We start from the raw sequence: 14107 nt of genomic DNA on the forward strand, positions 1-14107 counted from the left end.
GTCAGCAAAACGATAAGAATAGCCTGAACATGGAAAAATAATGACAGGATAATCAAAGGCCAGAAAAGCATTATTTCAAGGAATTTGGGGTGGGAGAAGGGGGTATGGTCAGTGAAAGAAGAGGAACAAGAAAAAGATTATGCCTGAAGTTGATGACTTGAGTTAAAAAAAAAAAAAAAAGATGCCAGAGGCCTGGTAGAGTGGCTCACTGCCTGTTATCCCAGCACTTTCGAGGTTGAGATGGGAAGATTGCTTGAAGCCAGGACTTCAAGATCAGCTGGGCAACAAAGCAAGACCCCAGCTCTACAAAAAAGTTTTAAATTAAATAAAAAAGTTTTAATGACAGAAAGTTGAAGGGCTCAAGCACTATTGTGCTTTTATATTTTCTATCAAGAATGACCTTCAACCTGAAAAAGCTAGAACAAATGTAGTTGAGAGGAAAATGAAACCTAACATAAGTGAAAAGATAGGAAAAGAAGCCGGGCACGGTGGCTCACACCTGTAATCCCAGCACTTTGGAAGGCTGAGGTGGGCAGATCACAAGGTCAGGTGTTCAAGACCAGCTTTACCAACATGGTGAAACCCTGTCTGTATTAAAAATACAAAAATGAGATGGATGTGGTGGTACGTGCCTGTAATCCCAGCTACTCAGGAGGCTGAGGGAGGAGAATCGCTTGAACCCAGGCAGCAGAGGTTGCAGTGAGCCGAGATCGCTCCACTGCACTCTAGCCTGGGTGACAGAGCGAAAAAAAAAGGAAAAGAGAACCTTGGTTTTCAGTGAGTTCACAATACCGGACCCAGAGGAATTATATCCCAGAGGACTTACAAATAAAAGAAACTGCAAATGCAATAACAAAACCATGTTACATAGTCCTTGAGATGAGCAAATACTCTAATTTTCAAAAAGCGGGCAAAAGATCTACTTTGACTTCAGACCAATGCAACTGAAGGCAATTTTACAAACAACCATAGAGCAGATTACTACATAAATAGTTGGTGAGCAAAAGTTCTAATTTTTTTTTTAGTTTTAAGCAATAATGTAGATACAGATATGGCAAACTAGACTGTGTTTAGGAACAGAGCTTAGTTTGAAATTAAATGAAATTTATAATAAAATGACATACTTAATGTTATACATAATTTTTATCATACCACATGGCAATCAAGCATAAATGGAACCCTTCCTACTAATAGAAATGATTAATATTCTTTTAAAGCATCATTTCTAAAGCAGGGAATGGGGAATGGGAAACAGAAGTCAGCCAGTGGCTGCTCCACTACCGATCATTCCAGACAGATCTTAGGGAAGGGGTAGCTCTGCCTTAAACGACGCCAGTCCCAGACTCCAGCCTCCATCAAGTCCTAGGACTCAGTAGGTGAAACTGGGTAACCATGCCTTCTGGGATTCTCTGTGAAAGTAACCCCAGATAAAGTGGTTCTAAGAGTACAAGGGATATCCTCTCTGATGAAACAAATAGTAAGAGGAAAGCCTCCCATGCAGATTTTGAACACCCAGAAGCTATGGGATTGGATTAGTTAGAGCAAGTGGCTGAGGCAGAGGAAGGAGCAGACAAAGGGGAAGTGGAGGCATGAGTCAGCTGTCAGCTGCTTTGCGGGTGTCTGTTATTTAATACTGAATGTTTGGCCGGGCGCGGTGGCTCAAGCCTGTAATCCCAGCACTTTGGGAGGCTGAGACGGGCGGATCACGAGGTCCGGAGATCAAGACCATCCTGGCTAACACAGTGAAACCCCGTCTCTACTAAAAAATACAAAAAAAATAGCCAGGCGAGGTGCCAGGCGCCTGTAGTCCCAGCTACTCCGGGGGCTGAGGCAGGAGAATGGCCTAAACCCAAGAGGCGGAGCTTGCAGTGAGCTGAGATCCGGCCACTGCACTCCAGCCCGGGCGACAGAGCGAGACTCCATCTCAAAAAAAAAATACTGAATGTTCAGGGAATGGGAGTGGAGTGGAGACACTAGGATGAGCCTGAGTGGAGAAGTGCGGCTGGGAGCCCAAGAGGAGGAAGGAAGACAGCTCCTGGGAGCAGAGGCAAGGGGGGATGGCAAGAGCTGAAGGAAGGATGCCACAAGAGAAAACTGCACAAGAAACAACATTCAGACTATGGAATCAGTCCTGAGTTTCAAATACACTGCCTGGCCCTTGCTTCAACAATCCACTGTGTTTGTGGGTTCAGGGGAAGGGAGGCAGGATGGGCACAATGAAGCATGACTGGCCACATGATAATAATTGTGTAAGCTGAGTAATGGGTATACGGGTTCACCATACTATTCTACTTTTATGTTTTCATTTTTTAGTATGTGTGTTTTTTTCCCCTAAGCTACTAAGGGTTTACCATTTAACTCGGGGTTTAAAAAAAACAAACAAACATAAATTCTGTTCTACAAGACCTGACACAATCTTGCCCCTCTCTTCCTGTTACTGCTCTAGCATCCTTGTTGCCTACCTGCTCCCTCACTCTCCGCTATTCCCTGAGCTCACCAGACATGCTCCTCTCACCCCAGGCTTTGCAAGAGTTGGTCTCTCTCCCTAGCATTGACTCCGCTCAGACATCCACACAGCTTACTCACCTTCTTAAGGAGATGCACTCTGCCCCGCCTATGGAGAACTGCAGCTCGCCCCTCTGCTCCACCTTCTCCGGAACTCCTAATCCTCATCACCCTATGTTTACTTTTTCCTAACACTTATCATCTTCAAACATATATATATATATATTTCATGCTTATTATCTTTCATCACTGGAATTACCAGAGGGACAGGAAATTTTTGTTTTGAGGTTTTTATTTATTTTTTTTTTTGGTTGTAGTTCAGTGACTAGAATGCCTGGCACCCAATAAATTTAAGTAGAATGAATGTAGAAAGTTTAAGAACTACTCAGAAGCCTGTGGCAAGGGAGGGTGTAGGTGTCTTTGGCCTTGTCTTCTTTAATAGCTAGAGTAGCTAAGACCCAACTACTCCCACCCTACTCTTCTGTGCTAAACAAAAAAACTAGGGCACCCAATTTCTGAAGAGGAGTGAAAAACTTATACATAGCTCATCTGAATTATTGCCCTCCTCCCCAGCTTCTAGGCAGAGATTTCATAACTTGATTTTGAGACATCTAAGGCTATTTCCAGCTATAGCTTGTGATATCACAAAATTCTTAACCAAGCTCTTCATGATAAAGTGAGAAATTTCTGTCTAAATTATAAAATAATTGGAAAACTTCTCAAAACCAGGGCTGTGTAGTTTTTCGGAAATTTTAGGCTTTGGCAAAATGCATATTTTTAAGAGAAAGTTATCACATAACAAATGTTTAAAATTGGTTTTGTGATTTTGTGATTAGGAAGAATGTAGGCATCAAAACCCAATTTAGAACTACCTGGTGCCAAGACTTTTTGTACATGAGACAATTTCCAATAGGCTTATCCCTCCCTGCATTGACAGCTATGTCCCATGGCTAAGAAGTTACTCCTACATATCTCCACAAACCAGCTACGGAGTTGAACAAATTACCTTCTTGAGCCGGTTTTCTTACGACACAAAATATCCTGTGTGCGTGTGTGTTTGTGCGCACACGCACACGTCCTCACATATTTGTGTGTACCATTCTACTTTCAGAAGATGGACAAAATCTTGTGAAATCAGATAAACAATAAAATAAAACCCACCCCAAAAAAGCTAGGAATCATTGCCTTAAGTGATAGCATAAGTATTTGCAAGCATGAGAAAGGGATTATCCAAAACTCCTTTAACGGTGTTGTTAATGAGAGAAAATACTATTTGATCTACCCACAAGTGATTGCTGAGCAATGTGCTGCAGCATATAGTACAGATGCTGTTCAGAGTACGGATGACCTTTCCAGAACTGACCAAGGTCAGAATATAAACTCAGGGTAAAATGGTCAGGTTTCTCTGGCTTGCATTTCCACAAATGAGGTCTAGATGCCTTGTGAGGCTCCCAGGCTGAGGTAAGAGTGCCATCTGGAGGATCTCCATTTCAGAGAGAAATGTGTTTGCAAAACTGACTGTAAAACAGGTCACCAAGTCAGGATCCACATAGAAACAGGAACCATTAGCAAATAATTGCATGAATTTATGCTGTTTGCACACTTGCCTTTTTAATAAAACCTTTCCTTCGGGAAACTTTTCTTGAATTTCATCTCTCAAAGTCATTTGTATAGTTCTTGTTGCTCTTTAGGAAGGGGGTCTCTTCTACTTGGCCCATAGATCCACTGAGTCAAGCCTCTTACAGTTCCCCTTCTCCCATAATCTACACACTTTTCCTAAAAAAAGGTTTGATTCCCAGGTGGTACAGGTACCCTCAAGATCCCAAGAAACTCTCAGGCTCCCCATCAGAACAGGTACCCTCAAGGGTCATGGAACAGTTGCCATGCCAACTTCCACATGCTCAATTAGATGATTCATCTCTAACCAGAATGAACATGCACTTAATCATCAGCTATCAATAGCCTTGACCAGGGAAGAGGATAGAGTCTGCCTACTCTATGTGCCATAATACATCACTTTTAATGGCAAAAATTGCAGTTACTTTTGCACCAACCTAATATATTCATTAGGTGAAACAGTCCCGAGGGACTGCATCTGCTTAGGCTAAGAGCTGCAATGCAGTTTTCTGTGTTACTGTGAGGAAGGAGTGAAAGGCATGCTTTTCAGTTACAAGAGATCCTACCTCCAAATTACTGTACCTGTCAGGAATAGCTTCTATGAAGAAAAGAAATCTGCCGTTCTGTGTAATCGCCCTGTGATGCCTTTATTTCAGTTCTACCCTTAGTTCCCCATTCTCTCAATTGCTGAGAAAAGTAATGCTAGCTGAAATTACATGAATTTTCAAAAATGGGTATTTTCTTCACCTGTGAAAATGTGCCCTTCCTCCTCTCTTACAAAGCCAACTTCTTTGTTCCTCCAAAAAACAAAGCTGATTCAGACAATTCTTTTTTCTGCGTTCTCATAGTAGGACATGCAGAATATAGATAAATAGCTTGTTAACCACAGATGAATTCTTCCACAAAAAGAAAAGCAGTCTTCTTTCTTAATAGTTCTTGTATGACCCTTAAATAGGAAAAAGAAAGACTAGGCAACCAGAATGACATGATTAAAGGGGCTGAGCCAGAAGTAAGAAAAAGGTTAAGGGCAGGAGGAAAAACAGTTTGTTCCACATCTGCAAGGAATTGGAGGACCATCTGCCCGCAAGGCTGAGGATTAAGGAAGCACACCCACTGGATTAGCAATTTTTTTTTTTTTGGAGACAAGGTCTCACTCTGTCGCCCAGGCTGGAGTGCAGTGGTGCAATCTCAGCTTGCTGCAACCTCCACCTCCCAGGTTCAAGCAATTCCTCTGCATGAGCCTCCCAAGTGTCTGGGACTACAGATGCCCACCACCATGCCTGGCTAATTTTCGTACTTTCAGTAGAGATGGGGTTTCACTATGTTGGCCAGGTTTGTATTAGCAACTTTCTTCAGACAGCACCAACTCAAAAGAACCTAAAGGTCATACCCCTTATCCTCTTTTCAGGACAGGAAACTATATTTCAGTAGGAAGAGATACAATTCAGAGTCCTAGACAGGTCCAGAATAACCTTAATATATTCCTCCAATGGCTGCAAAGAGTTAAAAACACAAAAAGCTGAATTGAAGGCTTACCTATGTCCACCAAACAAAGGATTAGGCTATGAAGACCAGAGTCAGCATGTCATGGCACACACATTCCAGAGGAACATTGGCAATTTAAGACCTTTGCCATCTGACAAGATAAAGAAACAGTGTTGAGAAGGAAGAAAAGTCCAACTAAGAAAATAAAATTTAGTTGAAATAGCAAAAAAGTGCCAAAAATGTATGCTTAAAGAAAGTCCTAGGAGTTCCAAGAATTCTGAAAAATTATCAGGTAGTGTTCTGATGAAAGATGACCAGTCAGTGAGTCCTGTGTGACGGTCATAAACCTCAATAAAAAGGATGGCATAGAACATAAGAAATCTTGTTGGTCTCTTTTGTCAAAGCTCCCATGTTATTAAAGACACTCACCCTTAATTGTAAAAAGCATTATTTATTGGAAAGAAATATTACAGGAAGTCTCCTTAATTCCTGCAAGGCCAAATATGGTGCCAATTCTTCCCTTCCCTCCCCCTACACCCCTAAAATATCACCCATTTGCTCAGAAATTCTCTACCCCGACTCCTGGAATCTCCCGATTCCTTACTCCAAAGCCAAGGCCTGCATTTACAATGTATATGTTCCCAGAGGGCTCTGGAAGCAGCATGAAATAATGCTGCCTGACAGTTTGTTAGCTAATCAAAGGAAGATGGCTAGAAAGTCAATGAATTGAGGTGCTTTACTTGACAATTTATCTTAATAAACAGTTCTTAAACAAAGCCTCATACAGGCCAGAAGGTAAGACGTTCTTCTGTAAAGTCAAACTTCCATGATGTACTGGTTCACCAAAACCAATGGGCAATTCAAAGAAGTCTTTAAGGGAGTAATTATGCCAAGGGAAGAATCCACATATTCAAGACATAGCTTTCTTAAGAAGATGGAGCTATTTAATTTTAGCAAGGGCAGCTGCTCTTCTTTCTGTGTTCTGAAACAAGGCACGAATTAAAGCTTTTACTTCACTGGAAGAGAAAGCAGCTGCCAGGGGTCCTTTTCCATCTGCCCACCTGCAAAACAAAAGATAGAGTTTCATTTCCTATTAGGTCTCGGAAGTATAAGCAAGACTTAAAAATTGCCTACTTGATCCAAATGCTTATTTGCTTGAAACAGAAATAAAACAAATTCTGGGTATCCTTCCTTTTCTTTATAGAACTACCCCACAATGTCTTTGACCTCTTTGCTCACCCACTACAACTGGTATCAGCACAGCCAGATGAAAAGACCAAGTGAAGAGTATGAGACTGTTCTCCCTTATTCTATACCAAGTCCTCTTTGAACTAATAATTATGACCATACTCTCACGCCTTAGGCTCTGTAACTGTATTACAAAGTAAGCCACAGGCAACCAATTTTAACTGACGAAGGACTAGTGTAAAAATATATAAAGAAGTCCCATGAATCAATAGTGAAACCACAAACAACCTATTAGAATAAAGGGCAAAAAATATGAACAGGCATTACATAATAGAAGAAACATGAATGACCAATGAAAACATGCTCAACATCATTAGAATTTACGGAAATGCAAATTAAAATGACAATAACCTATCATTGTATGCCAATTAGATCAGCTGAAATTTTCCAGTCTGGTAATTCCAAATACTGGTGAAAATGAGACTAAATAGGACAAATAAACTATGAAATATTTGTACAATGGAATGACACAGTGGTGAAAATGAACTGCAGCTACATATACCATCGAGAATGGATTTCAGGCCAGGCGCGGTGGCTCACGCCTGTAATCCCAACACTTTGGGAGGCCGAGGCAGGTAGATCACATGAGGTCGGGAGTTCGAGACCAGCCTAGACAACATGGTGAAACCCCATCTCTACTGAAAATACAAAAATTAGCCGGGTGTGGTGATGGGCACCTTTAATCCCAGCTACTCGGGAGGCTGAGGCAGGAGAATTGCTGGAGCCTGGGAGGCAGAGGTTGCAGTGAGCTGATATCACACCACTACACTCCAGCCTGGGTGACAGAGTGAGACTCCATCTCGAAAAAAAAGAATAAATTTCAAAAACAATAATAATATTGAACAAAAGAAGTAAGTTACAGATGATTCCACTTATACCAAGTTCAAAAAAAGGCAAGTCTAAACTTTATATTATTTAGGAATACATGTAAATGTGGTAAAACTATAAAGAAAGGCAAGGAAATAAATAGCATAAAAGTCAAGATAGTAGTTACCCCTCATGGAGAGCATTTGGAGAAGGGTATACATGGATTTTCAAAATACGGGTATTATTTTTCTTAAGTTGGGTAACAGGTACATGAAATTTATTCTTTTTCTTTACACTGTAAATGTATTCCTTCATACGTATATTTTACAACTTTAGCCTTATATTTACAGAAATCTCTGGGGAAAAAAAATTTCCTAGGCAGTAAAAAGAAGTTGAGTTATACTGTCATAATTTTTCTTATAACAAGGAATTAATGATTATTCTTAGACTGCAAGAAGGCCCTTTAACACATAGAAAAATTCTTATCTACTGCCCACTGGAGCCTACTACTTAAAAGCATCTTTGTTACCCACTAAGGACTTGTAAATAATAAATGAATAAATCTAAACTTTCTATGAAATGTGATTGGAGGTATTCTGACGTGATTTTTTTTTCAAGTAGAGATCTTGTTTACATTGTACGAATGACTAATATTTGCGCAAACAACTCAGACACATCTAGGATGACTGGTCCAATATAACCAGACATCTGTAGTAAACCAAGCTAAAGCAGATAGACAAGTACCTACAGGGATTGAGATGACCTTAAGGCCTCTACAGAGAGTCCTCTATGTAAGGTATACATACCAACCAATAATCTACCAAGACAATATGAAAGCATCCATGAATGCGTAACCGACTCACATCTATTCTGTTTTGTGCAATGGCCTCTGCACACTATGATATGATATAGCATACATTCACTGGGCACAGCAACATTAACTGATGGTGTTGAGAGAAAACATCATCCACTACATTTAAGAAAAGATGAATCTCTACTAGGTACATGGTCCTTAACCTTTAAAACTACTGCACTCCCTGCAGAAAGACTGCGATCAAACAGTAGTTTGATGCTCAATATTTCAGACAGATAAAAGTCACTTCTCTGTTAATATATTAAAGTAATTCTGAAAATTCATCCAGGCTGGCTGCAGTGGCTCATTCCTGTAATCCCAGCATTTTGGGAGGCCAGGAGTTTGAGACCAGCCTGGGCAACATAGAGAAACATCATCTGTAAAACAAAACAAAAGAAAACAAATCAAATAAAATAAAAAATAAAAAATAAAATGATAAAATAAAATAAATTAGCCAGGTGTGATGATAGGCACCTGTAATCCCAGCTACTCAGGAGGCTGAGGTGGGAGAATCCCTTGAGCCCACGAGTTTGAGTCTGCAGTGAGCAATGATTGAGCCACTGCACTCCAACCTGGGTGACAGAGTAAGACCATGTCTCAAAAAAAAAAAAGCATCCACTGTTCCTTAAAGTGAGCAACAATTTCCATCCAGATGTCAGAAGGCTGTAATTCTTACAGTTGCCAGATCATTTGTACAGCATGCCAAAAACACATATTCAAGACCAAAATAATATGGATAAGAAGTCGTTATGTTATCAAATACGGGAAAGTGGTAATGAGATATGCACTATGATAGATCATGAAAAGGCCCCAGCTACTCCTACTCATTATGAAAGTCTTTCATGAGTAGGCCGGGCGCGGTGGCTCAAGCCTGTAATCCCAGCACTTTGGGAGGCCGAGGCGGGCGGATCACGAGGTCAGGAGATCGAGACCATCCTGGCTAACACGGTGAAACCCCGTCTCTACTAAAAATACAAAAAACTAGCCGGGCGCGGTGGCGGGCGCCTGTAGTCCCAGCTACTCAGGAGGCTGAGGCAGGAGAATGGTGTAAACCCGGGAGGCGGAGCTTGCAGTGAGCTGAGATCCGGCCACTGCACTCCAGCCTGGGTGACAGAGCAAGACTCCGTCTCAAAAAAAAAAAGAAAGTCTTTCATGAGTAACATCAGCAAACAGGGAAAAGCCCTGCTATCAAGGGCACTATTACTCTTTTGTAGCTATGGAGAGTTATATGCCTCTATAGAAGGGTTACACATACCGATCCCCAATTTCTTGCAAGCTGGCTTGTAGCATCATCATCAATTCCTTGAATGGCATCCATTTTGGCACATAGACTGGAACCTCTTCTTGGTATTTCTTGTTCTTGCTTTCTTCAGATAAAGGTGCAAATACTTGGGGTCCTTCATCCATCACTGTTTTGCATAAGGAATATAATCTATCACCATCTTCAGTAGATATGTCCTGGTTTTGCACAGAGGAAAGACAATAGAATAGAATTGGGCCAGCTCAGAAGTGGGGAAAGGGCAGCAGATCTTTGATGCGTGCTGTCCAGGTGGGTTGGCTACAACAATGTTTTCCAACCAATTTAGCACAACTTACTAGACACTACTTTTCATCAGCTTTCTGACAATACTTTTATATAAGAATGACACAAAATATGTTTCAACAGATTGTCAGTAATTTAGTTTGCCTGCATGAAAGAGCCCGTTTCTCCAATAGAATGTCACACAGCTTGTTGCAAAGCAGGGGATGTGATTACAAATAAGGATTTAGTCAATCTATGATTTAGAGGCATCAGCTGGCCAAGTCCAGCCAATTTTCCTGAAGAATCACATGTAAAATTTAAACTGCAACAGTGTGTTGGAAAAATGGAACCTGCACAAGACTGCATTCACTTTACTAAATCAAATTATTGAGTTTACTTGCAAATTAAATGACTTTACACTATGCAATGCATCTCAGGACCACTACCCAGTTTCTAACTTCCTCATTCATAATCAAGATGGTATGTTGACAAACAGTTAAATCCTACTTTCGTATAAAAGAGATTAACCAGTTTCTAGTAAAATAGAAATAAAACAAAACTGAAAGACAAAAAATAACAGCATGAGTTAGACATGAAAACATGAACAGTTTCTTCAACATCACTTTCTCAGCAAAGTCACAATCTGGGACATGAATTGCATCTCAAGGCTGGGGTAGCATCTAATGGCCCTTACCTCTAGGGCAGTAATTTTGCCAATGATCTCAGAAATTGCTGTATTGAGCAAAGTCCCCATAGCTTTGCAATATATATTCACTGGCAGGACATCCTGCCACACAATTCCAAGTCTCTTTAGTTGGTGCAGTACCTGTAGAAGAACACAGCTATTTACATGGAAGAAAGATTATTGTGACTCATATTTTCCAGATTTACATTTATCATTTGTGAGTTTATAGCGAAAGTGGCATTATGCCAAAATGAGGTAAAGTAACTAAGGATATATGCTTCTTGAACATTTAACCATAGTGATATCCCTGGTAGATGAAAAGCAGATTCATCAACCTGAGGATAGGAAAACTGCAGCAAAAAGATAAATCACTTAAGAAAGCGGAGCATTAAGATAAAAGCCAATATTTAAAATTCCCAAATCTAAGTTCAGGAAACAACTACGTGCTACAACAGACTTTCTAGGTAACTAGTTGCAATTATTGAGTCAATGAAAGGATAGTTTCCTGTTGTCTTGGTGGGAGAGGGGAAGAAAAAGTTCTTAAACATGACTGTAAAAGGTATCTAGATTTTCCAAAGGTGGGGGTGCAGGGAATCAACTGAATACTTGTTACATATTGTTTTCTGCTTTAAAAAAAAAAAAAAAAAGGCATCTAAGGATAGAATACAAATTTCAGTGCTAGCAAGAGCCTCCTACCTGCCGGACTGCTTTACTTGCTACAGAATAATTCTCTTCATCGTCCATATTTGAAAAGTTCCTAGCACTTGATAATCTTTCCAGAAGTTCACCTTTCTGTGCCCGCATTTGGGCCAAAAAGCATTCTGTCCCTGTGATGGAAAAACAGAACAAAAAATTTTAAAAGCTGTTCAATTACACACTGGAAACCCAGGATAGACAAGAGATGCATAAACCATGTATCTGTTCTGCCTATATAAAAATAATTGCTAGATAATATCATAAAGCTGCCCTAAAGCTACTAGAAACAATCACCTTGAATACATTAGCCCGTTTCTCAAACCCAACCTCCAGATAATAAGTCTTTTCCAGTAGTTTGCTTAGAGCCAGAGTCAGCTAAGAAAAATTACTATAGAAAAAAGAACTACATATTATTCTGATATATCTATACCACCTAAGGGAAAAGTCAAGAACTGAAAAACTAAGTGAACCATATAGATTCTCTACCATGATCAACATATTGATTTACTCCACATTTCATTTCTTTTGCCTTTTAGTAATCCCAAGTAAAACTAAGGGAGGTGTAAGATGGGGGAGCTGTCTTGGGGTTTTGCAAAAGAAACTAGCACTGACATTGGTGAGCTCTTACCAACAATATAAACAGAATTGTCACAATATAAATCTTATTATGTGTCATTCTAATGACATAATCCTGATCTGGCAAATTCAATGCACACTAGCACTGCAGTTTGGAACTCTAATGTACCATGAAATCATCTTACAAAAAAGTAAAAGTCTCCCACAAAGACTACACTCACCTTATACAAGTAAATAACTGGAAACACTTGCAGATTAAATGCCCTCCCACTTTCCGATACAGCTCAGGACCACCATTCTAATTATTTCATTCAAAAACTACAAAGATACTATGTTGACAAGCTGCATAATCCATATGCTTTCCTACATTTAAGGTATCAGTTACCAAGTCTCCTGAAGCCAGGTACAAGATCCACAAAAGTAGCAGTGCCATCACAAAGAATGGGGGCAAGACGCAATCTGAACTGATGCCCGAGGGTCAACAAGTGGTGAGCAATGTACATACAGTTGTTGTGATGAATAGCGGCCAACTGGGGAAGTTTTTGAAGGTTCTCCCTAGGCCAGAAGGAGAGGCAGACAAACAAAGAAACCACCTGTTACTGAAGCTGGGGTTGATGAAACTCACAACTTCTCTAATGTATTTCTAGGCTTTAATAACTGTCTAGTTTCTAAATGCTACACCTAACAAGATACAATCTCATCACTCCCACTCCTAGAGGGAGGCTGTTCTGCCTGAATGGCATCTTATCCTATAAAACTATCCTGGTGATTAACAAAAAAGAAAGATTAAGGGAGTCAAGATGTTTGCCTGTCAATGTTTTGCACTGAAAACCTAGCAGAGCTATGTATAATAATATCCTTGAAGTTTTACACGGATACATCTATGGAAATACAGGTTTACTTCACCTTTCTCCGAATTCCTACTTCATTTATATAATGAACTGTTCAATTATTTTCTAATTCACTAGTTTTCAAAAACTAAAGATTAAGAGTCATTTGGGAATTTTAAAAATATATAGATGTTTAGACTTTACCCCAAATTAAATCACAAGCTCTAAGAGTGAAATCACAGCATTTATGCTTTAAAATTTTCCCAGGGATTTTAATTTTCATCCAGGATTGAAAATCACTGCCTTAATTCTTCTACACATATTAGTCTTATCTACCCAGCTTGGGAAGAAATCTTATATTTCTGCTATCTACCCACTAACAGTCATTCAATTAACAGTTTCTAGTTTGCTAACTCAATATAAAACTAGGATATACAACTCAGAAGCCAACAATCAAGATAGTCCTTATTTCAGGCTACACATCAGAATCACCTGTGGGACTTAAAAACAAAAACAACAATGCCTGGGTCTTACATCAGTCATAAATCAAAAGCTCTAGGAAGAGGGTAAATATGTATATTTTTAAAGCTCCATAAGTTATTCTAAAATACTGCCAAAGCTTGGCCGGTGCAGTGGCTCACAACTGTAATACCAGCATTCTGAGAGGCCAAGGCAGGAGGATCACTTGAGCCAAGGAGTTCAAGACCAGCCTGCCCAACATATACAGACCCCATCTTTACAAAAATAATAAATAATATTAGACAGTGTGGTGGTGTGTGCCTGTGGTCCCAACTAGTTGGGAGGCTAAGATGGGAAGATCGCCTGAGCCCAGTAGGTTGAGGCTGCAGTGAGCTATGATTGCACCAGTGCACTCCAGCCTAGGCAACAGAGTTAGACTCTGTCTCAAAATATGAAATTAAATGAACGGAATGGAACTGAAATGAAATGACATAAAATAAAATACTGCCAAAGCTGAGAACCATTATCTAAGGACAGTGGTTCTCAAAATGTGGTCCCCTGACAGGCAACGTCAGCATCACCTGGAAATCTGCTAAAATTCCAAGCCCCACTCCAGACCTACTGAATCAGAAACCTTGGGCACGGATCGAGCACTCTGTGTTTTAACAAGACTTCCAGGTGATTCTGACGCACACTAAAGTTCTGAGGTTACACAAAGGAGAAAGAGAGGCAAATCTAACTCCACAACAGTGTGAAAAATGTTTCCGAGCCACGAAATGTCTAAGCCAACTGTCTTTGAATCCCCAAGGACAAGGCTGTCAGCT

The 14107-nt window shown here is 40.1% G+C and overlaps 1 protein-coding gene across 1 annotated transcript in view; it reads right to left on the reverse strand.

Moving 5' to 3' along the window:
- Nucleotides 1-6042: 6042 nt before the first annotated feature.
- The window catches only part of ZW10 (zw10 kinetochore protein), a 43378-nt gene continuing 35313 nt past the window's right edge, over nucleotides 6043-14107 (reverse strand). Inside the window, exons 12-16 of the mRNA XM_001085694.5 lie at nucleotides 12380-12549; nucleotides 11419-11549; nucleotides 10732-10863; nucleotides 9771-9973; nucleotides 6043-6668 (exon numbers count right to left, since the gene is read on the reverse strand). Of these exons, the coding sequence (XP_001085694.4) occupies nucleotides 6548-6668; nucleotides 9771-9973; nucleotides 10732-10863; nucleotides 11419-11549; nucleotides 12380-12549 (757 nt within the window). The 3' untranslated portion in view covers nucleotides 6043-6547. The remainder of the gene's footprint in view (nucleotides 6669-9770; nucleotides 9974-10731; nucleotides 10864-11418; nucleotides 11550-12379; nucleotides 12550-14107) is intronic.

This window comes from Macaca mulatta, chromosome 14 (genome assembly GCF_049350105.2).
Source record: "Macaca mulatta isolate MMU2019108-1 chromosome 14, T2T-MMU8v2.0, whole genome shotgun sequence".
In the NCBI taxonomy this organism is placed as follows: Eukaryota; Metazoa; Chordata; class Mammalia; order Primates; family Cercopithecidae; genus Macaca; species Macaca mulatta.